The following is a 27513-nucleotide window of genomic DNA, read 5'->3' as shown; positions in this document are numbered from 1 at the left end:
GATTACAGGAACAAAAAAGAATATTTTCGTGTACTGATGAATAATGTGTAAAAAAAAAAACAAAAAAAAAAAAACAAAAAAAAATCTAGAAGCTTGATCGCATTTAATAAACTGCTGTTCATAAAAACTATTTCTTACAATGAAAAAAAGGAGGTTTAAAAAATGGTTTGTTTTGACCTCCCTAGACTGAAAGATCCAGTATACTTATTAAACATTGTACACGCTCTCATCTTCCTCTTACTTCATATCTTTTGATGCTGTATTCTGTTATAATAGATTCAGTCTATCGATGATTCAGTTTTTGATTCAGTTTTATAATTGATGAGTGGATGATTGGTGTTGTAGAAATAAGAGCGTGGCACCTTGGTGTCTACATCCAACACAGTCTCCAAAAGTGAAGGCCAATAGTGAAAGAAACAAAAAGAAGCTTTCAAGCCAAAAAAAGAAGCTGATTTACATACACATAGACACACAAACACACAAACAATCAAACACACACACACACACACACACACACACACTGTGGTAGATATTGAGCTTTTCTGTAAGTCTTTTGTTCACTCAGAGCAACATGCACAGTCATATTCATGCTTGACTGGAGACGGCACCACCAGCAGCACAAGCAGTAACAGAGAGAGAGAGAGAGAGAGAGAGAGAGAGAGAGAGAGAGAGAGAGAGAGAGAGAGAGAGAGAGAGAGAGAGAGAGAGAGAGAGAGAGAGAGAGAGAGAGAGAGAGAGAGAGAGTTTAATAGCAATGTCCTCCCTAATATTTCTACTAAAGAAGTTTTGGAGCAGTTAGATGATTCCTTTGCATCTAATAACTCTGCAGATTGATCTGTTCTCTCTGGGACTACCACAAAATTAGGTAAACAAAACTCTATTCACAATACCAGCTGCTCTCACACTGCACTCTGATTGTTCAGCTCTTACGTGTGAAAAGTACACCTTATTCCAAGCTTCTACAGCATGCAAGTTCATTAATATATTTATTTTAAGCTGCTTTCAGAAATATTGAAAATTGCAAATACAGAAAATACAGAAATTGAAAATACAGAAAATTGCTTCAGCGTTCCTGTTTCTTAGAGTCGATGAAGTTTTTCTGGGCCACAGCCCGAATACTTTTTAACTCCTAGCTGGTTACCTCGGCATTTAAACAGACTTGTCTTGTGTATTTGTGCATTTTGCATAAGCTAATCACCATGGATATAAAATCTGAAAGCTGGAGACAACAACCTATACTTCAGAGGCGAGTTGGACAGGAGGCCAAGTCTAACATAGTAAAGAGCTCAGGAGAGGAATGTTCCAGGGATAGGCCTCCTCGTGCAGCTCGTCCACACAGCTGTATTGAAGGTAGACTTAAGGACGAGTGGCTACAAACATTTAACAGTCTACAATCTAATGAGCTGCCTCCTTACCTCCAGAAGAGCAACACACCTTGGAGTGAAAGCCCTAGTTTGGTATCAAGCTCTCAGAGCAGTCTGGAGTCTATGTGTTCTGGACTGGAGAGCAAAGAAAAGGTACAAATTAAGACAGGACCGAGCACTCAGAGAGCCAAAGTGTGCTGCCTCGCTTCAGTTCGGTTCGGTTGGCTGCCTTTACAGAGACACGTGGTGAGGAAGGAGAGTCCGAAAAATAATGCAGTTCAACAGGATGGCATCACCTGTAAGGTAAGCGCTAAAAACATAGGTTTAAAAATGACTCTGCTGTTACAAAAGCTGTTAAAATGAATGTATGCTTTTCAAATGGTTGCATTTAGGTTAGAATAAAAATAAAATATATTTAGTTATATACATTATATGGACAAAAACTTGTGGACACCTGAACCATATGTACAGTAGTTCATCCACATAAATGTTTTTCTCTTCGCTGGAACTAAAACTTCTAGCCACTATAAAACATTGACATTGCCGCTATAGAAGAAATCGAGTGTCCTACACAGAGCCCTAACCTCAAACCTTCTCACCGGACATCAGTTCTTGATTTCACTAACGCTCTTATAGCTGAATGAACACAAATCTCCACAGTCACGCTCCAACATTTAGTGGAAATCCGTGTAAAAAGAGTGGCACTTATTATATGGAATGAGATATAAATTCAACAGTCTTATTATGAATGTGAGCATCAGGTGTCCACAAACTGTTAGCCATAGAGTGAAGATTTATAAGAAATAGTGCTATTTACTGTATTACTTTGTTCTTGAAAATCAAATCAGCAAAAATTACATACTATATTGAATATTAATTAATGTCCTCATTCGGTGAATCCCAATTAGTACAAATATATATTTATTTATATTTTGCTGTCATTTTTCCAATGCAAACTTTGCTATGTTTCGTTCAAGTGCTTGTTGATGCTAAAGTTTTTCACTTCACTTGCTTTGAAATGTTTGCCTCAGACGTAGAAGCTGTAACTCGAACCGAACAGCATCCTGTGCCTCCTACTGTATTAGTGTCTGTCAGTTCCAACTTCTTCTCCTATCTCCCTCTCGCTTAATTTTTTTTCTTTCATATCTGCCATGTCTCCAGTATACAACACCAAGTCCTCTGTAATACATAAGGAGATAAAAAAATATAGAGGAAAAATCACTCTAATCAGGTTTGATTCCACGTTGCCTGTAGAGTTCACGCAATCAGACTGAATGGAAAGGAAATTGAAATTGTTTAGATCAAAAAATAAATAAAAAAACCAAATAACTAAGAAGGAAAGCAAGTTTCAAAAGCATATATAGATATATAGAGGTATATAGAGGTGATGGTAACAAAATCATAAATATCTGGCAAACTTGCAAGCACAGCTATTTTCTAGGATAGAAGCGCTTACTCAGCACTAATGGATGTACAGGTAGAGGAGTGGTAGAGTGCACAGACAACCCAGCTCTCTAGTAACTCTATTTTAGCTCTGTTGTGCTTCTTAATTTATTCTCTGTCTCAGACACACACGACAAAAGTACACATTTGCGACCTATGTGATAGCGTGAAATTCCAGCTTATTTTGCCTTTATTCCTGTCCCCATTAATTTATTAGCAATAAAAATATAGTGATGTTAAATAATCGCTTTAAATATTGATTCTGATCTGCTGAGTACAACACCTCCAAGGTTGGGGGTTTGATTCCAGCCTCTACTCTTTGTGTTCAGAGTTTGCATGTTCTCTCAATGCTTCATACAGCATGTATACTGTACTCCACTTTTCTTCCTCAGTCCAAAGAGATGCTCTGTAGGCTGTTTGACATCTCTAAATAGCCCATAGTGTGTGAATAGGTCTTTCTGTCCTTGTTTGTGATTGTGCTCTGTTATAGGTTAGCACCTTGTCCACAGTGTCTCCTGCCTTGTGCCCTAAGGCTCCCAGAATAAACTCCAGGATCTGCATGACTTTATTTTGGAGAAGCAGTACAGAAAATAGATGGGTAGATAAATAGACTATTAGGAAATCTTTAAAAACACTTAAAAGCGAAATTTTAGTAAGGAATAGAAAGGAAATCGGCCCATTCTTGCTGGAATCTTGTGGAAGTTGTGTACACATTCAGAAAGAAATCAAGGCTGTGTCCCAAATTGCATCAGGCATACTGGGTACTGTGTGCAAAATAAGTGTTGGTCATTAGTGTTGTGTATTAAATCATTAGCATTAAATGATTTAATATACACTTTGGGTATATGTTTTAGCAATTCATTCATTGCATGCATCAGTGAGACTGTTACAGTTACTAAATCAATTGGGAGCCAGTTAGCTCTCACTGCTGCTCAAGGCCAGACCCTGAAATAAATCAGGAGCTTTTTTCTGACCCTGAATTCACAGTAGGTGCATCACATAAACACTGCATCGAACATATTGCCTAGGCACACCTGAGAGGTGGTTTAATCTGTTTAGACTTCGACTTCGAGTAAATTAAATTTAAATTGCATTTTTTTTAAGAGAGAGAGAGAGAAAATTTAACTGTTTAATCATTAATAATTAATGAAATAAAAGTGTAATTCAAGACTACAGTAAGTTCAACCCCCCAGGCTCACTCCTCTGCCAAACAATTAAACTTTCCAATTTAATAATTATACTTGTGCAATTGCTTCTTAGTTTTCTGTTTAAGTGCTTGTAACTCACTTTATTATACAGAAAATCTGCTCCATATTTCACCATAGTATAAGGCATAAGGCTACTTCTTAAGCCGTCATGAAGAAGTCACTAATACTGGACTGGACCGTCTCAAGAGCAGAAGAACTCACAATCTGTGTTTGCTTTTAAGCTTTTCAAAGATTGTTCACCTAAAAAAGTACTTGGAGTGAATAACTCATATGTGTTTGTTTGTTTGTGTGTGTGTGTGTGTGTGTGTGTGTGTGTGTGTGTGTGTGTGTGTGTGTGTGTGTGTGTGTGTGTGTGTGTGTGTGTGTGTGTTTGTGTGTGTGTGTGTTTATTTTGTTGCCCCATGTTGCTTGAAAATATGCAGTGCACAGCTTTGCTTGGAAAACTGAAGAGAATTAGGTCTAAATACAAAACATCCCAAGTGAACTCAACCGTGTGGTTCTGTGTAGCCCTGAGGCTAACAGATGCAGCCAGATTTCAAGCCTGTCACGTTTGCTTGACGTCTTTAGAACGGTAATAAATAAAAATAAAACAAGTGCTTAAATTCAGATTTAATGCTAATGTGAATAAAATATTATGCAGAATTACAGTAGATCCACTGAAACTGGAGGCTGGCTTAGAAGAAAATATCAGCTGACAAAATTTACCTGTATTATTTGGCTGTTCGTACGAATGAGGAGCTGCAGCGCTGTATAAAGAACAGATTGCAGAACCTGATCCATTTTAGAGTACTTTCAAATATGTAAAGGTTTAGCGTTTTAATGTATGGTTCACTTAAGCAGAGAGAACAAAATCATGTTCTCGTTACAAAGCCAAAATAGACCATTTGTTACAAAGCCAAAAATGGACCAGCTCCGTCTTAACTCAAAGCCCTCATCACTCCTCGCACTGCACCTCGCACCCTCAGAACTATCAGCATTGAACGTCTGATCCCACCATCTCTCTGGGTAAGAGGTAAGTATACTACAAGACTCTTTTCTGTTCTGGCACCGAGGTGATGGAATGAACTTCCCCTAGGGGTCCGGGCAGCTGAGTCATCTTCAAACAACGGTTGAAGACCTACTTATTCATGAAACACTTCAACTAGAAAAAATGAACAGTGATTTAGACTGATGGTATCTTAAGTCTGAAGCCTAGCGAACCAGAGTTCATGCATTCAATGATAGAGATTTAAGCACCTTTGTACGTCGCTCTGGATAAGGGCATCTGCCCTTAAATGCTGTAAATGTAAATGTAAAATGACAGCACAGCATTTTAACTCTGGCTTGAACCAAAACAAATGAACACAAACTATCAATTTTGCTCTGATTCAGACTCTGAAAAAAAAAAAAAAAGGACTAATGGGTGCGAAAATTGCCTTTAGCGATCGATAAGTGTGTAATCCTCAAACATCATGAAGCAGAAGTACAAATGTCATTATATTCAAGACAGTCCATCATTGCAGCACAAGCCTCTATTGCTAAGACTATTTACTCTAGAGGTCACCTGGCAGCTTGTCTGCAGTTTATGATTACAGTGAGAAGAAAAAGGCCTGATGTAGAGATTCTGAGGCTTTGGCTTATAGGTATCTGTGCTGAAAGGGGTGAAGCTGAAGGAGAGCACAGATAAGTGGACACTTATTAAAGTGAGATATAAACAGACTTCTGAAATTTGACAATTTATATATGAATGAAAATATTAGTCTTACTCGCTGCCACATTGTTTAAAATGCCAGATGCTTCTTAGTGTCATGGAGACAGAAGCTCTTGGTTGCTTAATTCCACTCGACTACAAACTGGTACTTTCTGTTATCACTTAAATGAGGATGAGGTTCCTTTCTGAGTCTGGTTCCTCTCGAGGTTTCTTCCTCATATCACCTCAGGGAGTTTTTCCTCGCCACCGTCACCTCCGGCTTGCTCATGAGGGATAGACGTTAAAGACAAATAGTAATTTTATACTTTAAACTTTATTCTGTTTCAGTACGTCTGTAAATCTTCTTTGAGATAGTGTGAATTGTTAAAAGCGCAATACAAATAAATTGAATTCTACTGAAATTGAATAGACGGAAGATGGAAGTGCTGGCGAGGTGACGTAAAGACAAGCGATCCAAATCAGCAGACTCGAATCGAAGTTAATAAAGAGGCACAGGTCAAGTGTTCAGCAAACAACACAGGGCACATGAAAGAGTCATGCTATAAGATCATACACGTAAAACAAGAACTGCATGAAAGCTGAGAGTGCTGTATACTCCACAACAAACTGAAGGAAAGTTAAACATCCTGTCAGGTGTGTTCAATCAGCAGCATAATGACTGAGATCAGGGAAGCGTTCGTGTAATCAGTTCAGTTCAATTCAATTTATTTGTGTAGCGCTTTTAACAATTCACATTGTCTCAATGCAGCTTTAGATAAGTACAGAAATAAAATAAAATTGTTTTTATGAGCAAGCCGGAGGCGACGGTTGCAAGAAATAACTCCCTGAGATGATATGAGGAAGAAACCTTGAGAAGAACCAGAATCAGAAAGGAACCCATTCCCATTTGGGTGACACTGGACACTAAATAATGTCAATGTAAATAATGTCCTTTCTGTGTTCTATATATGACAATAAAGAACATCTATCTATCTATCTATCTATCTATCTATCTATCTATCTATCTATCTATCTATCTATCTATCTATCTATCTATCTATCTATCTATCTATCTATCTATCTATCTATCTATCTATCTATCTATCTATGGTGTTGGTGTTTTTAAGAGATTTGTGAAAGAAAAAGAAAAAGGTTTAATGCAGACTTGTTTTTGAAGTATAAAGAGAACACAACAGTCCAAGCACTTATCAATACCAAGCTTCATTCCCCTCCTGACGTCTGTAAGCCATGCTCCACAGCATGCACCTAATCCTGTGAATGATGAAGTGATAGGTGTGTTTTCTTTCAGGTGAAGCTGAAGCCGCCCATCACCCCTGTGTTAAGCTGCAGTTCTGTCACAGCAAAGGGATCAGAGTTAGGAGGTACGTACCTCTACATGAAAGAGAAGGAAATCACTCTAATCATGGGTGTGAATTTTGTTCGAACATTGGCGGATCGAAGTGTGTACCAGTGTGAATGAAATAAAAATTTCCATTTCCAGCGAGTTTATGTAATATCTTTTCCATCAAAGCCTCATGTCACCTCAGAACGTTCACGGCTACCTGAGAACAGAGCGGTCGTAAATAAAACCGTGTCCAGTGTGAACACCGTTGATTTTGTTGATAATTTTTAGAGAATACATGTGTATAAATGAGAGGGAGGGAAGTAGAACAGTGAGGTTACTGTAGCAGTGAAGAAAAGACATGAGGCAGAGATGGAGGTAGCAGAAATGAGGATGTTGAGGCTCTCTTTAGGAGTGACGAAGATGGACAGGATCAAGAACGCACACATCAGCGAGACAGCTCAGGTTGGCTGTTTTGGGGACAAGATGAGAGAGGCTAGATTGAGATGATTTGGACATGTACAGAGGAGGGAGATGGTTATATTGGTAGAAGGATGTTGGAGATATGAAGGGGGTTCCCTCTAAAAGTATTCCTTTGAATTTGTCTAAATATGTCATTATCGGTATTGATATACACTTTGAAACACTCTATGTTGTCCAAATCCTAGCTTCAAAAGGTCAACTCAAACTCAACTCCCCAGTCCAAGACCATCTTCTGTTTATTACGTTCACGTATACAGTATTTTTCACATTCTAAGCAATCAGCCTTCTGACAGAGAGACAGATAAATAGAGAGATTAAATATGCTCAGAGCGCAGGCTTGTGTTTGACTGTGAATGAGCTGTTAGGAGGAATAAAGCTCAAGCGGCTCAGTGTAGCGTGTGTGATAGCACCAGCCTTGTTTGATTTTTTTTTCCCTCAAGTGCATTCTGTGTATTCTATTATCATAATGAGTAATTCATTTCAGCCTGCATGTGATGATTTGGGCACTGTTTACCAGCGTTACACGAACGTGGCAATCATATTTGAGTATATGGCCTTAAAGTGTAGTGAAAATAAACAGGAACCTGAGTCTGAAGAGGTCATAGTTAAGAAACCTGTATTTACTGTGCCAGTTTATATTAGCAGAACTTGCTCTTAAAGCTGTCAGGATAGAAACTGAAGCAAGTCAAGTGTGTATCAGAGTGAAATCACAGGCTCTCTCTCTCTCTCTCTCTCTCTCTCTCTCTCTCTCTCTCTCTCTCTCTCTCTCTCTCTCTCTCTCTCTCTCTCTCTCTCTCTCTCTCTCTCTCTCTCTCTCTCTCTCTCTCTGCCCTGTTTAGTTTCAATGTTTCAATGTAGGTGGCCTAAGTGGACAAATCATTAAAATATAGATATTTGCTAAATGTGACAACCAAATAAATGGTACCGAATGCAGCAGGGGCATTAAAACTGTCAAGTGTTCAAGGTTAAAATGAGGATTGTTAATGCATCAAGACCTTTAGTGTGTCTTTGTCTCTCTCAGTCCATATGGAAGCTTCCACTGTGACATAAAGGCTGTGTGTGTGTGTGTGTGTGTGTGTGTGTGTGTGTGTGTGTGTGTGTGTGTGTGTGTGTGTGTGTGTGTGTGTGTGTGTGTGTGTGCTCTCCCAGCATGAACATCTTCATTAACTCAGAATGAGCGGCTAGCGGCTCATATAGCATGATCTGTCACATGCTTTTTTTAAGCCTAAAGAGACACTCAGAAGGCCTGCATTGTTAAAGATGAGCGTTCCTCCTGGAGGAAGGACTTGTGTCTGTTACTGTCAGGTGTTCATTAATGTGAGCCAGTGTTTCTGTTAAGGAAACAAGTACAATGCATAGTTCACTAGGCACCTTAACTGTCAGTCAATGTCAGGGTCACCATGGTGACGGCGATGTGGTGCAATCCATCATTACGACGTGACATGGCACCTGTCTGGTGAAAAGTGCTCTCTCTCTCCTTGTCTCGCTGTCTGTCTTGCCCTCTCTCACTTCTTCTTTTTCAGTCTCTGCTTCCATTCGACAGCACACACACACACACACACACACACACACACACACACACACACACACACACACACACACACACACACACACACACACACACACATGCACACACACACACACACAGTGATATCAGTATTAATACTGTTAATTAATGCTTAATGGCTCGGACCAGTGGGGTTGGGGTTGGTACTCAGTTCCCACCTCTGCCCTCTGTGTGGAGTTTGCTTCTTTTCCACATGCTCCAGGGGAACATCCCCATTCACACACACACACACACACACACACACACACACACACACACACACACACACACACACACACACACCCTTCTCGCTCCACCAGCTGAAAGTAATGAGACAATGCTGGTATGGTCAACATAAGCAGCGCTCTGTTGATGATATAAACACACACAGTATGAGAAGGAAGCTACTGTTACTGCAAAAGAAAATGTAACCCTATTCAATTACATTTTGTAAACTAAAAGGAGTCTCCTGTCTTTCTCACACAGAGGACACTGTTGGACTTGGGGTCAGGGGAATGTCTGGAGCTATCTCTCTACAGGTAAATACCTTTTATCATGCATCACACTCTTCATCAAAGCTACTCAATGTCACAGGGCTTTGTGCTTTCGATGCTCTACAGATATAGTCCCAAAGTCTCTGTTTAATCCTTGCAACACACTTTTATATAACTTATAATAATAATAATAATAATAATAATAATAATAATAATAATAATAATAATAATAATAATAATAATAATAATAATAATAATAATAAGAAGAAGAAGAAGAAGAAGAAGAAGAAGAAGAAGAAGAAGAAGAAGAAATATCTATAATTATATATTTCATGTTGAACAGGTATTGTGTAACCGTACTTGTCCTGATTCTTTCATAATGTATTCCATATTTAATATTAAATTCTGACAGCCAGTGACTCAGCTCAGCTGTTCTGACAGCCAGAGAAAGTTCAATCCACCACCAGGGTGCATTCTTTATGAGGTGTATTCTATCATTAAATCCTGCAATTGTGAGGAAATATCTTAGGAGCAATTTATTTGTACTGAGTTTTTCTTTCTTTCTTTCTTTCTTTCTTTCTTTCTTTCTTTCTTTCTTTCTTTCTTTCTTTCTTTCTTTTTTAACAATATTTCATCTTATTTGCTTATGAGTTTAAATGTTTGAATGTGTTCCAGTCTGAGAAAATTGCTGGCATTCCTATAAGTTTATTTATGAAATATGTCTAGTGGTCTGGGAAAAAATGCTAGAGATTTCTTCGGCTGAATTCCGAACAACGACCAAATATCTGTGCTGGTGGTTAAAAAACAAACAAACAAACAAACAAACAAACAAACAAACAAACAAACAAATAAATAAATAAATAAATAAATAAATAAATAAACAGCTAACTGGTTTGTTTTTGTTTTGTTTTTTGCTTCTTGTATCATAATTGGATGGTTTTCTGGGACTCCTCTGAGATCTTGAACTGAGCTAAAGTGATAGCCTTAGCCAGCCATTTTGTCTCCTGTCACACTAGTGGAAGATGACCTGGTGTCACTTTACATGTAAACACTCAGGTGTCTTTTTTTGCTATGTACATATATGTGTATATATGTGTGTGTGTGTGTGTGTGTGTGTGTGTGTGTGTGTGTGTGTGTGTGTGTGTGTGTGTGTGTGTGTGTGTGTGTGTGTGTGTGTGTGTGTGTGTTGTCATTCATAATAAAGCTGTCATGCATGCGAATAGACGGTTTAGGAGTGAAGGGCAGATGTGAGCCAGAAAGAAAGGGAAGAACTGACAAGATCATGACATGACTGGAGGTAGAGGAGCTACACATTTGAGTAGACTTCTATATATGGTTTGTAGTTTTCATCCAATGATGACTTGGCTTCCAAGTAAAAAAAATGAAATATGAAGAAAGCTATAATGCACAGAACAGACAGCGTAAGGGAAAGACATGATATACGATGTGCTGTTTCTTTGTCGAATCTTGACAGCAGGCTGTACATTTGAAACTGTTTAAATCAGTTTCCTCTGACACATTTCTTTTCTTTGACTTCTGTGCATTCTGTATTTTCCAGGAATCTTACTAGTAGTGACAGTAGAGGCAGATGCTAGAATGTAAATTTTGGACATTTCTGCTTCACATGAATAGCTGTGTGATGAAAATATTTCAGAATAGAGCTGTCATTGGATAATACCTCATAAAGTACCTGAGAGATTGTAAGATTATTTTATAATAAATTCATTTCTATACCCATCACACTGTTATTTGTTTTGCTGACTTTTTTTGGAATGAAAAATCTGTTTACATACAACACACCTATAGAGGGAGTTTTTATTTTAAGATCGTTTGAGAGATCATTTTATTTTTGAGTCAACAACAACATTATAATTTGCGGATTAAGCTCCCGGTCTGTATAATCCATCCTTTCAGAGATGCTTTCAGGGGAAAGAATTTGTGGTAATTGTAAACAAACTGTCATGGAGTAGGTATTGTTGCTGCCTGACACATGGGCTTCCTTCAGGTTCTCTTGTTTCCTTTCATCTCTGTTCTGGTCAGTGGATTAGTGACACTATGAATCATGTCTCAGTTGTATTCCTGCTTCAAACCCTCAGAATAGACCCCAGATTCCCTTCATTCGTGACAAGGATAAAATGGTTCCTGAAGATGAATAAATAAAATAATGTTACTGACATTATCTGTATCATTTAAAGACCATTTTTTCTGGGTAATGGTTGTAGTATTGAGTTGTATGGTTTCTGAATTATGTTATAGGATACAATAATATGATAAAATTGTCATAAGGCTGCTGTTAACAAACTGGATTTTAATTCTCACACAAGAAAAAAATTATACGTGTTGTAGATAAATGTTAGGTTTAAAACACTAGGGTTTAAAAGACTAGAATACAGTGATGAATATTTTAACAACGATACTAACCAGATGAAACTTAAATTCGACATCTCTCCCATGGAGGAATAATGTAGGAGGAAACATCTGTGCATATCTGAACAGTTTACCGTGACTGGACCGTTAACTAAGTGAGAATCAGTTCTATTGTCTGAACTTTTCCAATGAGATCAGATTAGATTAGTATTAGTATTTTTTACTCATAGACACATGGAAAGCAAGATCTGATAGCGGAGTGATGAGGAAATAAAGGAGATAAAGTAGATAAAATAGGTAATGAATAGAACTAATCAGATGGAAGAAAAAAGGAAGAAAACGAATCCTCTGCTCCTGGAAGAATAAATTTCCTAGGGATCTCTGAGCTAAGCGAATGGAGTGTGAGAGATTCCCTTTCCTCAGCAGTTACAGTGACCGTCTCAGCGCAGTGGTTCAGCAAGGATGATTCGCACTTCGAATTCGGCTCAATACACCAGCTTAGAGACTGAAATTTAAATACAGTACATCCCACCAGCTTTTCTGCTTGACGTTGATTAGGCACAGCAGGGTCGTGCTGGGATTCGGAATGGAATCTCTGGTAATACTCGAGCAAATAATAAAGATGAGTTTTGGCTTGAAACTTAATTAAATTACCCTTGCGTTCCCCTGACAATAAGGCAGTTACTATGGCAACAGCAAAAGCCCCCTTTAGTTTGGGAAGCTTTGGAAAAGAAGATATTGAATGAGCTGATTCTAAGCTCATGAGCATGTGTGCAGTGAGTGGAAATAAGCCCTTTGTCATCATAAAGCATAAACTCAAGGTTTTCAGGTGTTAATCTTATTTTTCTTTGCCAGACTGATGGTAAAAGAAAGGCTACTCTTGCAGAGAGAGATCAGGACACAGCACTTGATCGGGCCACCAGCGTACAAAACTCATCGCGAGACAGATTTCTCTGGCAGACCCCAGTGCACAGGAGAGGGAGCGTTCCTCAGGTATCTCTACACACAGCACCCACTATAGGTGGCAGAATGTCTTCCAAACACAGCAGCTCCATATCCTCCATCACAATCATCTCCAAGAAGGTCATCCGCTCCTCAAGCTTGCCCGATAACAGCATATCTGACCAGGATAGAAAGAGGGAACCCAGCCCTATGGCCTTAAACGACCACATCAATGACTCAGATCACACATACCCGACAAAGAGCATCCCACAGAGGAAAGCAGTTGTAGTTAAAATGACTGAACAAAGAGTGGAGACTCGTAGGTTTCTACAGCCAGGTGCTAAAAATGGCCCAGTCTACAATCTTAATTCAACTAGGCCTAATGGAGAACACTATATGTCACCCTTATACACTAGAAGCAACTGTAATCTTACATCTTCTAATCTCTTTGATACGAAGAACCAGCCCTTAGCAGCTTCCTTAAGTGTGACTAGTAAAGATAACCATATACTAAAGTCTAAAATGACCCACACAGAAAGGCACTCTCAAGTCCCTTTTTGCCTAGTTACCCATGAGCCCCAGATGCCAGTGGTGCTACGAAGGAAAGCCACCATTATCAAGGTGCAGGAGGAAAGAGATACCTTCAGCAGAGATTATGTGAACAATAGAAGCAAAGCAACCTACAGGCACAGCTTCAGTGGCCTGAATGTCTCTGACATGAAACCGCAATTAAACAACGAATACATGCTTTCTGGATCTGAGATGCGGGATTTGAGTAGCAACAACAAACTATACAAATCCACAGTGTCTCTCCAGCTGACATCCACCAGTGGAGCTCGTCTGGATGACTCACACACTTCAAGAGCTTCCCAACCTCGGAGGCCTGCTAGTTGTTATGCTAGTCTGTTTAGTCCTGTTGAGCCAAGGGCTGATGGTTCACAAGATGTTTCAGATCACAGCACCATTCATCCCCATGAGACAAACACTGACCTTGCTTGCTCTGCTGCCAGCAGCTTAAACAGGTGTTGGAGCACTAAAGAAGGAGCGGGGAGCCATGACAAGATTTATACAAGGACAGAGAGCTCTGCTTCAGATAAAGGGCAGAGCAAGAGGGAGTCTGCTCTCCTGAGAAACCAGCCTTTAACTCTCATCAAAATGCCAGGTAGGAAACCTTGCAATGTGTTCAGCCGAGCGCATCCAGATTCATGCATGCTTTATGGACTGTGTGACTGTGATCATTTGTGACAATCAACTGCTGAGAACAACTAGTATGCTATGAAAGTGTAGTTCTGGAGACACACACACACTCACACACACACACACACACACACACACACACACACACACACACACACACACACACACACACACACAGATTTTCCAAAGCCCATGTGTGTTTTGATGCTTAATTGTTCAAAGCGAGTCAGAAAATGGGGATGAGGATGTGAGTTTAATTGAAGCTACAGTAGTACATTGCTGACTTCCTTACTTCCTTCCCTGAAGCAGATCATTATCACACCTGCTCTCTCTCACTCTCACTTTTTCTCTTTCTCACTCTTTCATACTCTTGTTTTCTCCAGTTTTCATTTTCCCACACATCTCTCTGCATGCATATTATATTGCTATACTGCTTCTGGCAACATAGCTATCATTTCTTGGGAATTTAGCAATGTGAAACCTTTAGGCATCCACCGTTTCACAGAAGTCGCATGAACACACACACACACACACACACACACACACACACACACACACACACACACACACACACACACACACACACACACACACACAGTCACCTCAGACTTGCTCATAGGGGGATAAATACATACACATTGTGAAATATATATATATATATCTAATAATAATCTTGAAATTTTTATTCTGTTAATTCTTTTTCTTTTATTATTCGTTATTTCCTTTATCATTCCTTACGTTTACCTTCTGCTCTATGTTTATGTTCTGTAAAGCTGCTTTGAGACAATGTCTATTGTAAAAAGCGCTATACAAATAAACTTGAATTGAATTGACACAGTCGAAACACATGCACACACATTATGTGTATGCATAGACACTGACATACACATATATCAGTATATCAGTGATATCATTTATTAGACACATACTCTTAGGTTCATGTATTCTTTCTCAGATGCCTCAACCCATGAGACCCATGATGCTATAGTGGCCCTGAACGCAGCCGCCATTATAGCCAATATAAAGCTGCAGAGTGAGCAGAAAAAGAAAACCCTGATCAGCGGCAACACAGACGGACAGAAACACTCTGCATCCCTGAGCAAATCTGCAGGTATGTAATTGATTTAAAAAAATACAGGGATGTTTATTGAGGATTAAAACATGACCATTTTATACTGTTAAAGACAAATAATCATTTATGGGATGGTGTGATGCAGTCCAAAGCAAACTATACTTACTTACTTAAAGTTCTTCTCTATACTTCAATGACTCAATCTTCAGGACTGTAGAAACCCTGTGCTAAAGTTTACAATATACACATTCCTATTTATTCAGAATGCAACACAGAACATATAAATATTCAGCGAAATATTGCATATTTATTAGCATGCACATACTTTACGCTAATGAATGGAATGAATTAATTCAGATCAATTTTAAGCGTGAAAAGGTACTTACAGCATGACCAGATCACAGATTTGCAAGAGGTCTTTAAGATAATCGTCTGGCTCAGGGGTATGATAGTGAAGCCTGAAATGCACTGGCTTTAATATACTCAGGATTGTAAGTGTATCTGGTCTCTGACTCTCTCATGTGTGTAATGGTAATATTGTGTTAGTTCAAGATCATGGATCAGCCGCAGGACACAAAATGGTCCTTTCTATTATATAAACCAAAATTGTCCAGACATGTAATAAGGCTAGCTAATATGGTATTTCTTTCCCGAAAAAGAACTGATTATATCAGGAAATAATTTTCAGTTTATGCAGACAGCAAGAGTTTAACCAGGGTTAACCAGGGTTTTAGTAATATGATTGCATTAAACTACAGTATACATATATGAAAGACATACACACATAAGTAGCTAAAAAAAATGTGAAGTAAACCTTAATGTTTAAAAATCTCGGCCAAAAAAAAAATGTAAATTAAGCCTGACAAGGAACTACTGTTATGAAGAAACACTGCAAATTTGAAAATTGATGTCCTTTATTAACTTGTGGTGATATGATGCAGCATGTGAATGCGCTTAAGGGCAAGCCATGAATTGTTGTCAAAGATCCAAGCAGGGGTTTAGAGCACCAGCAGACAGCAACAAACTAAAATGATCCAAAACTGAAAGATGAAGATAAGAATTGAAGGTCATAAATAGTAATTAAAATAAAACTTGTTTTCTACTACAGTTGGCACACTAGTCAAGTACACAAAACACGTAACAGGTGAACACAGCAGGGAAACAAGCGATGACAGGACAGTGGAAGAGATAAGACTAAGCATTTAGTGCAAAAATAATGTTCACTTCATGACATCGAAGCATTGCTCCTGAACTGAAATCTCATGTACATGTGTCAAAGAGACATCCTTTACGAATCGGATTAGTTTTATTAATCGAATTAATTCTTTGATTATCTTAATGGTTTAAAAGACATCCAAATTCAAGGTAGCATTAATATCAGGTAATCTTGTAGTCTTAATATCAGGCAAGTTTGATTTCCTGCGGCATGACATGCGACGATCACTGTATTTTTGAAATATTTGTCTTAATGTGTGTTATATTACGTCAGGAGCCAGTGCAGATGAAGCAAATATTGCTGAGCGAAGTGTGACGGCTTTCTGTCCTGTGGAGAGTGAGATAGCAGCACAGACGAAAGACACGGCTTGTAGAGACTACTGATGATGCATTATTATCGCAACCTCACACACTCAGTGTTAGCCAAGCTTTACTTATGGATGAAAGATAATGGATAATTGTGACCCCTGGCTTTTTCTAGGGCTCTTCCTTAGCATAAATTATGCTTATTAATAAGTTATGTCATGGTCATCACGGTCATTACACCGAGTGCTGGGTCAGCATTGTGTGTCATTACAGAAAGCGCCGGAGCATCAGAGGTCAGATTTCTTCAGGCAATCTCAAGCACATGAGAGGCAACACCTGCTAAACACACACACACACACACACACACACACACACACACACACACACACACACACACACACACACACACACACACACACACACACACACACACCAGCAAACACCAACATCTGCTCATGGACAGAGTGGACAGAGGACAGAGCATTACATACACACGTCAGCACCAACACCGGACAGACACACAGATACATACATGCCTTACATACACACACACACACACACACACACACACACACACACACACACACACACACACACACACACACACACACACACCAGCAAACACCAACATCTGCTCATGGACAGAGTGGACAGAGGACAGAGCATTACATACACACGTCAGCACCAACACCGGACAGACACACAGATACATACATGCCTTACATACACACACACACACACACACACACACACACACACACACACACACACACACACACACACACACACACACACCAGCAAACACCAACATCTGCTCATGGACAGAGTGGTGAGCAATACAACACCGGTCTCTGCTCACGGACAGACACACAGATACATACATGCATTACACATAGACAGCATTACGAATGCCAACAAATGTCTGAGAAGAACACGTGTGATGCTGCATTCAAATCTGTACAAAAATCTAGGGGTTGTCACGACAGTCATTTTCTAATAGTGGGCACAATGGAGGGGAAAACCTAAAAGTGTAGATGAAGCACCAGTCAGCATTAATGTAATTCAGTGTTATACCAGATTAAGTAAACTAGTTTTAGCGTTGTCATGTTTATTGTGTACAGTGTACAGTAGTGTTTTGTTGTAAAATTCAACTACCGTCACCTGTTGCACTCTCTTTTACAGATGAAATGTCGCCCCCTCCTGGACACACAGATATAAATATACAGAAACAAAATCTGTTGCTAGATGGGCATTGATCTTGTATTTATAAACAGTGAAGCACACACTCTGGTGTAAAAAAATGGTGCTAAACTGTTTTTTTCCTTGTTGTTTGTTGGTACTGTTGGCTTTTGTACCTTTGATATAAATCTATTAACTGGAAATATGGATAATGTTACAGCTTTAAAAAAAACAGATAACTGCTAATTAACAGCTAATTACTGTTAGCTTTAAAGGTGCAATACATGCACAGTTCTAGAAACAAAATATAAAGTGAAGTTACCAAAGGTGTACACTTGAAGATCTATGTTACAAGAAAACCACAGTTGAGTGCAGATCAATAAAAGTATTTATAAAACTTAATATAAAAGAGACTTTTTGGCATAGTTTGTGTAAAATACATTTTTAGTACTTACTCTAAAAATCTAAATTTTAGGTTTAGGTTTAGGTTTCAGAAACCTATCAAAAGCCTCTGTGTTTATTTCCAGATGACGGTATGATACAGAGCACCATTCTGGCTCTTTTGCCAAGGCAGCATCGCTCTCATATCATTTAAATCCACTCAAATAACTCAGCAAATGCACTGCCACAGTGCCAATAGACTTTCTCCTGCTAAGTCCTCATAGCAGATACCTATGACATAGTGGGCTCAGTTCAGGAGTGTTTAGATCAGAATCATCACTGCTTTACAAAACCTGCACAGAATTCACTGTTATGAGTGTAGAGTGAGAGTGGATGTGTGGTAATAAGATGTGTGTGTGTGTTCTGCTGATAACATTTTTGAATTGGCAGACCAAAATATCTTGGGCAAGCAGATGCAGCTGTAGTCACATACCACATTTCCTCCTCCTCTCTGTATCTCTCATACTGCTGTCTCAGTCTCTCTTACTCTTCGCCTCTTGATATTCCTGTATCATTGTTATCTCTATTCGTCATGAGTGAGGAGTTTTGAGTCCCTGACTGCAGGGCTTTACTGCTCTCGTTGCATATTTCCTCTAGCTGTTTGTCTCTATACTGCTGAAGTAACTCCATCTGAAAGGGGAAGATTGTGTTGTTATAGTTCAGGCTGATTATGAAAGAAGCAAAGCCTCAGGATATATTATCCCAATTGACTGAGAGTGTTGTATGGCCCAGCTTATCTGCTCGTTCAACTAAATTTGTCGTCTGGGCCTCTGTATTGTTAATAGCTTCTGTAAACCATCATGATTAATCTCTTGCTCTCTCTTTATCTTTAGATTTGGTGAGTGTGAGATGTGTGTAAGATTAACAACCCATGAAGGCCTTTGACATCTTTTTGTAACTTGTGTCACAAGATACTATGTGATGGTCCCATAGCATAAGAGACATAAGAGACTGGGATAAACAACAAAATGGGATAATTTAATGTAATATTTTGGAGTGGCAATAAAATAAAAATGTGATAATTAAAAAAAAAAATTCTAGAAATTGGGTGCTTTCATAGGCAGAGTACGACCATGTGGTGGTGTTGGTTTCCTTCTGGTCTTCTCATGGTAGAAGGTGTGTGTGTGTGTGTGTGTGTGTGTGTGTGTGTGTGTGTGTGTGTGTGTGTGTGTGTGTGTGTGTGTGTGTGTGTGTGTGTGTGTGTGTGGGTGCGTGCGTGCGGTGCCTAGTGTTGAACTGGGACGTCGTGTGTTCCTGGCTGGTGTTCCCAGGATAGTCTCCAGAGCCTGAACAGTAAAGTACTTTAAACAAATAAGAATGTCACTAGCTAATTGTCTTCTGGGCTTATTTTGTGAAACTTAATTCATAGTAACCCAGTTTACTCACTTTGTTATTCGAGTCCACAAACATTAAACTCCCACTCAAATGGAGTTCATTCACTTCCACATAATGAAGTGCATATGGCAGTGTCCTTACTGAGTAGCATTCAGCTTGGTATCCAGATCTTAAAGCACAAAACATATTCACTTATATGAGCATAATGTAAATAATGTATTAAATTTGCATTTAATATTTATTAATTAGGGTATTACTTTAGCTAGCTTGACTAGCATTAGTCTGCATTTTAACTGCATAGGTTTTTGGCATCCTTCACAGTACTCTTGTGTCTCATCTCAGAAATTGATCCAAACACCTTAGTATGGTGAAAGATGAAAGATGCTGCTACTTTTTTGCCCTAAAATCTCACAAACGGTGGCTTTATTTCTTAGTGGTTGACTCCACTGGCATTCCATAAACCCATAAAGCATTGTTCCAACCCTAATCCCAGTGAGTCAGAGCCCATATAAATGTTCAATAATGAGAGAATGGCCCTTTGTCCTACATGCTCCATTACTTGCTGTACAAAGCAGTTTTCTGTGATCCAGCACTAACAACACAGAGGAGAAAAACTGGCTCTTAACTGCGGATTATGGAGCATGATGGCTGTGTGAAGGATCAACACCTTTAGCATTTGGATTTTTAGTGACAGAGGTGTGTGTGTGTGTGTGTGTGTGTGTGTGTGTGTGTGTGTGTGTGTGTGTGTGTGTGTGTGTGTGTGTGTGTGTGTGTGTGTATTTATGAATCTATATATCACCATAATTTTAGGGCAAATACAGAGCTTATGAGCAAAAGTATACATTTTTCATAACTTGTGACCTGCAGGTGGCGCTGTTTTGAATCTGATCAAACACATAAAGGTCATATTTATAAAACACCCCAAGGTCGATGTCAATACACCAAAGTGTTGCAGAAATTTAACCTTACATTCAATCATTTTTGTTAGTGCCTTATATGTGTATGATTTGGTCTATCAAAGATCTTTATTCTAATAATGTTTGGTCTTAATTGCTGAAGATAATTTGAGGAAAAACTTTATAAATTTTATGTTTTTTAAGCAACCAAAGAATATTTAGTATCACTGTTTTTTCTGCATGAGCCACCAAATCTAAATGATTTCATGAGCTTAAAGATATGCAAATTTGTTGGTATTGTATACCACAAGGTGGTGCTGTCCGCAAACCTTTAGAGAAGTTTTGTAATGCTTTTGTGAAATGCATTTTAACTCTCAATTTTAATTGGCTGATTACTGAAATGTTCAACATAGTAAAACTAGTTGTCCTTCAACTCACTATGATTTGCATAATCTAATGATATCAGCTAAGAATTTCTTTTTTTTGTTGTTTAATTCAAAATGACAAAAATGAAATAGTCTTAAACCAAGCATTCAATGCTATAACCAAATGAGTCTGCCATTTTTGTACATTTATTTCCAGAGGAGACTCTGCACAGTTGGTTGTAGAACCATCCCTCAGACTTTCAAGTCTTTAGGCCTTCACTTTGGTCTGCATGATCAGCATGATAGTGCTGAATAACAGCAGGGAAAAGAATCCACAATGCAGTGATATGATGAAGCCTCCATCAAAGTCATTCAAATTCAAATTTCTTTGTACAGCTTTTAACAATGGACATTGTCTCAAAGCAGCTTCACAGAACCAACATAAAATAAAATGTTAATATAAAGATTAATATAATACAAAAATTCAAGATTAATATTTTAGACATTTAAACGTCTTTGTATTTATCCCCAATGAACAAGCCTGAGGTGACTGTGGTGAGGAAAAACTCCTTACCTTAAATGGTAAAGGAAGAAACTTTGCGAGAAACAAGACTCAAAGGAAAACCTCATCCTCATTTGGGTGACACTGGAGGGTGTGATAAAAACCTGTTAAAAAACAGTGTATATGTATATATCCGGCAATCAGACAGTTGTGTATTGATGAGAAGGTGATGTAACAAGTCACAGTTAACCCTGAAATTGATTATTTTCCTATAACAACATGCCCTGAAATCATTCATTCATTGCATTCCACAGCAATTTATTGAATTATGTCCTGCTTTATAAAAACATATTGTTACATTTCATGATGTATAGCATTCATCAGACAAGTTAGTTCTAAACACTTATTCACTCATTCACTCATTGTCTTCCTCTTATTACTTTTGTAAAATTTATTGAGACACAAATTACAGCTTGTATTTCCGCAAGAATTCAGAATACAGAAAGTCCACTGTTCTGAAGACTTTCCAATAGTGGAAAACCTTCTGACTGTTACAAATCTTTTACAATGTTGACTTCCTGTAAATGTTAAATAAGCATCTCTATATAGGAATCGGTAGCAAATATACATTAAAAATACATTACATACTATAGGTAATCATGCACTAATACCTGAATGAATATTTACTTAAATATGAACCAGTGATTAGTTATGGCATGTATTTATCACAAACTATCCATGAACTACGACATGATTCTTATGAATTCAAGCGTAAATAACAACAACCTTGTACGTGTTTTGTTAGCTAATGTATTAATTAATAAACACACGGGGTAAACGGACTCGAACATGCTCCATGACACAGAACATGAGTTAAAATAATTTTAAATCATTTATATAATTTCTCCTACGCAGATGTGCACACAAACATTACTGGATTATGTATAGAAGATTTATTATAATAAAATCATAAACACAAATCATATCATCTCATGATTCTCCATCCATTTCTCTTCAATTCCCTCTGTATTACTACTAAGTGCTCTGGATGGCTCGGGTCAATTTATAAAGCCCACTTTATATGTAGGTTTAGCTCATTACTGTAGTGATGATTAGTACATGCTTTGACTCATCAGATGTTCATGTTTAATAAGTATTATTTTAGATGTTTTAGGTGCAGGGTTACAAGGCACTCTCTTTTGAACATCTCTTTTTTGACCCATATGCAGTATTAAGCAAAAGTTATTTCTGCCAGTTAACATAATTTTAGTACTGATCGATCATCGAACTGTTTAAAATATTATTAGAAGAAAATAAAATTGACTGACAAAAACTCAGGATTTGGCAACGTGTCATTTTGGACTAATTGAAATACTTTCTGCATTTTAAAATCTCAAGCTGATTAAAACCTATCCAAGATCTACCATGGTCCAGAAGCGTCTCAGTGGACTTGCTGTCATCAGCATCGATAATGTTGTTTTTCAGAACTACATTTAAGTTAAACCTGTTATACAAGTTTACGTATATCTGTAAATAGCAAACTACAAGGTCAAGTTCTTCAAAACTGTAAATACATAAAGTGTCCACTAGGTGACACTATTAAATTATTATTCTGTAACAAACCACTGGCACACTGCTGCTTCAAAAATCTGACAAAAATCTAAGTTTACTCATCCAGTGTGTTTGTACTATGACTAATGCCAGTATAGTAATATAAATAGAAATATAGGTTTATATGCTAACCACTAGTATTAAGTGAGCAGATTGTGTGTGTGTGTGTGTGTGTGTGTGTGTGTGTGTGTGTGTGTGTGTGTGTGTGTGTGTGTGTGTGTGTGTGTGTGTGTGTGTGTTTCTGGGATGACTGGGCACATGTTCTGGCATGGCACATGTTTCTCTGCTGAACAGCTTCATTGTGCTGTATGAGTATGAGCCAGTGTTCAGTAAGGACAAATGGCCACACACACACACACACACACACACACACACACACACACACACACACACACACATTTTACTATCCTTGTGAAGACCTTCCACGCTCATATAATAATGAATAAACATAAAACGTACCCTAACCTTAAGAGTGTACTTCAACCAAAGTAACTGTTAGGCGTGTTTTTTTATTTGTACATGCACAACACACACACACACACACACACACACACACACACACACACACACACACACACACACACACACACACACACACACACATTTTACTATCCTTGTGAAGACCTTCCACGCTCATATAATAATGAATAAACATAAAACGTACCCTAACCTTAAGAGTGTACTTCAACCAAAGTAACTGTTAGGCGTGTTTTTTTATTTGTACATGCACAATACACACACACACACACACACACACACACACACACACACACACACACACACACAAAACAAAACAAATACTAATGGGTTGATTAATTAAGAGAGAGACAGAGAGAGAGAGGAAGAGAGAAAGAGAGAGATGCATCTCTTTCTCTCACTCTCTTTCCCCCACTCTTTTTCTCTCCCTTTATTTTACATGGTTAATTAATCACCCCATCAATTAAATCACACACAGTTTAGTTTCTCTGTTTACATTATTACATTTTTACATTTATCATAAGGTGAAGATAAACGACCCACCACACAATACTGAGTTTATGTGTTTATGCAACAGATTCATTTTTAATTGGACTGTTGTACTTTTGTTTGATTTATTTAACTATCACAAAACAATATAAACCGTGTTCTTCAAATTTCACACAATGCAACGATGCAATAGTTTTCCGTTAAAACCTACAAAAATCGTATATAAAACTACAAAATTAGAAATGTATGTGTATTTAAGAGACAAGACCTTCAGCGTGTCTGTACTAGGTTAACCGTGCAAACTTAATCAGTCAGTTATTATTCAGGAACACGTTGTTCGATTCTCAGAACCTCACAGTTTTCAGCACAACAGAGATTTTCAACAATACTCCATTACAACAGTCTGCTTTTCCCATTTCTGTGCAGTTTCAGTTAACCTTTAATGCTCTAACAGACAGTTTATTACTGGTTCCTTGCTGTCTGTGATTGCTTGCTTGGTTCTTTTGCAGAAACTTTTGGATCCGGTTCTAAATAGAGGGAAAGACTGAAACAGTGGGAAAGAGGTTAATGATCTTGTGTTGTTGCCGCCTGTCCAGTCTGTGCCAGCGCTAGTCTGTGAAGCTCCCTGAAGACTCTCCCTCACTCTCACACTACAAACACTACAACGACTCAGATACATACTACACGATGGATTTCACTAAAGAAAATACTCTGCAATTATATATTGATTTTATCAGATGATTTCTTTAATTTCTGATTATTGAGCTGAATATACAGTATATATGAGCATGAAGTGTGCTACATCGAAAACATTTCAATCTATAGCTAGACATGTGTTAAAGTCTGCCTTAAAGTATTTTTACTTAGTAGTCACAAATGTTAGGTATAACTAGTTTACTAACAGATTTGTACAATTTTTGATATATATCAGTTTACTTTTTAACCGTGGCAATGAAATTTCTTCATGAAGTCTCCTATAACCTTTAAAGTGCAGGATTTCTGCATTTAAAAAGTGTTAAATGATCCTAGCAAATTCTTGGTGTCATTATATGTAATACACACTGTGACATTTATCTCTGCATGTTTTATGTCTTTATTTTCTTGGCCAAATTGGTGGTCCAGGGCACAGTCAAGATATTCTAATGGTTTAACATTTAATTGCTCCTAAATGTTAAATGATCACTTGACCTTATCTGTGTATAATAAAGTGCACTGACTGAATGTGATTAAAGCAAATGAATGGGTTTGGTGTTATTGGTGTTAATTATAGCACCTATTTACTAATCTCGGACTGAAATGGGCCGAAGGACGTTGCTGACATCTTCGGCCTGCGAACATGTGGTAAGTGTTGTAAGAATGCAGACGGGATTTCCCTCGAGGGCCAAAGACCTCTGTGTTTTCAAACGTGATCACATGTCACAGCACCAGATTCCTGAAGGTTCCACTGATTAGTTTTAGTCTCATGATCCGGAATGGTAGAAGAGCGAATTCTTAACAGTTCTTGACACTATTTGTAAAAGATCATGCAAAATATCTAAGACAAGATATCTTTTTTTTGCCTCCAATGAAGGAGGTCATGTTACATAACCTTTAGTGCAACATCATTATCTGCTGTCTCACTTTCTCTTTCTCTAGACATCCAGACAGAATTAGAGCTGTCTGAATAAAAATGACTCCTTAATATGGTACCGGAAGTACACCCCCCTCCAAATAAAGAAGCTATTGTCTATAGGCTGGCAGATGAGATATGAGAGATGAATAACCCAGGGCACCATGTGTCACCATGTTCTCTGCTTAATATTACAAACTTTGACGTTTATATTTAGGCAAATATGCAACACCGCCCCATCTGACAAAATAGGTTTCCTTGATAAAGTAGGTTTTGTTTTCTGTGGTAAGTACACAGATTCAGCAGGCTGTTGCACGACGGATGGATTTATACAAACTCGCTTTCCTTCCTAAGATGTTTTTCTTTCATGTAAACAAGAATTTTCGGTGGTCGTGTCACAAATGCTACATAGGCACAATGAGGTTAAGAAATATGTTCTTCTTTTATTTTTTATTTTTCTTTTAAAAACCACAGGTCCCAGAACAGACCACTGGATTTTTGACCAGCTAATTTCAGCACACGAACGTGCTCAGCGTTCACACACGATGTTTATTCACAATGTCTTTTTCTTTTTCCAGTGATGGTTTTCAGATTTAACACTGATTCTGCATCTTACGTGAGTCAAAAAATACACAACAAAAGACAGAAGATATATAGTTATATATATATAGTATTTGTGCTGGATGTTTGGGTTTATAGAAATGTTACTGAAATGAGATGAAGAAGTGTGAAATCTTCAAATCAGAAGGATTTCTCAGAGGATGGTGTGTGGAAGGAGTCTTGAGAGGCACTGAAACATTTTTCAATGTTCTTGTGACAGAAGAAACACTGCTGAAATATTTTTGCATGTGGTTTTTTTTTTTTGTCGGTTTACAGGTAAAACAGAACAAGCTTTAGACTGTAGCTGAGTACAAATGGTGAATTAATATCCTTATTTTTTTGGAGCACATATAGCAACACCTGTGTCCTATCTGCACATGGTTACTGTATATACACCATTGCCAGGCATTTTAGCTGTGAAGCCTTCCACCAATCATGTGCTGGTGTTCAGACCTATGGGTTATCCAGTCTTACCCATTAAAGGCTTGTGTAGTGCAGGTTTCCATTCCAACCAAGCAGAAGCCACACCTGAGTCTAGTGTATGCCAAGATGAGCTAATTAAACATGTGAAATCAGTGTGGTTCCTGTTTGATTGGAATGAAAACCTGCACACAGATACAGACACACACACACAAACACACACACACACACACACACACACACACACACACACACACACACACACACACACACACACACACACACACACACACACACACACACACACACACACACACACACACACACACACACACACACACACAGCCCTTTGGGAGTTGATAAGATTGGACACCCCTGGTTTAGACCACTGTATCAACTCAAAGCTCCTGCTATAGTCCATTAGTGTTCTGAAACTATTTCAATTTATCTATTAATATTAAAGAATTATTATCAGAATGCTCTCTTATTATCCTAACCTAAACAATGTGTGAAAAGAAATCTCTGCAAAGGGTGATATAAATCGCCCAACTCATAATTGGAACACAACTTCCTGTTATTAATTCCCTTCACCACAGTAGATGTCTGCATAGAGCACACAATATCATTAAGGACTCCTTCCACCCTAGTCACAAACTGTTCAACCTCCTTCCATCCAGGAAGTGATAAAGGACCATCCGCACCAGAACCGGCAGGTTCAGAGGCAGTTTATTCACCACAACCACAACTTACTGAACTCTACACTACTCCGCCAGGATCCTGATGACTCTCTAATACTTTTACTTCACTATCTGTAATCACATTTCACTTCTGCTCCACTTTTTTACATTCTGTTACATCTTTTCTACCAATTGTAATTGTATATAACTTTATATTCATTGCTTACCCTAGTTTACATCTGTTTATGTATATTTTCTGTACAT

General features: G+C 38.2%; 1 protein-coding gene across 2 annotated transcripts; it reads left to right on the top strand.

The window, feature by feature from the left end:
* The first annotated feature begins 698 nt into the window (after positions 1–698).
* c8h10orf90 (chromosome 8 C10orf90 homolog) lies at positions 699–25150 on the top strand. Of its 2 annotated transcripts, XM_027132770.2 has the most exons (7): positions 699–865; positions 1191–1667; positions 6994–7066; positions 9542–9594; positions 12772–14020; positions 15011–15166; positions 24453–25150. In XM_027132770.2, exons 2-7 carry the CDS (start codon positions 1200–1202, stop codon positions 24476–24478), a joined length of 2025 nt encoding a protein of 674 aa, XP_026988571.2. In that variant the 5' UTR covers positions 699–865; positions 1191–1199; the 3' UTR covers positions 24479–25150. The 2 variants fall into 2 exon arrangements, with proteins under 2 accessions (XP_026988571.2, XP_047672948.1); XM_047816992.1 differs by having other exon boundaries at positions 699–1667.
* Positions 25151–27513: the final 2363 nt, after the last annotated feature.

Source organism: Tachysurus fulvidraco, chromosome 8 (assembly GCF_022655615.1).
Source record: "Tachysurus fulvidraco isolate hzauxx_2018 chromosome 8, HZAU_PFXX_2.0, whole genome shotgun sequence".
Taxonomy (NCBI): Eukaryota; Metazoa; Chordata; class Actinopteri; order Siluriformes; family Bagridae; genus Tachysurus; species Tachysurus fulvidraco.
This window is presented reverse-complemented; position numbering and strand designations above follow the sequence as displayed.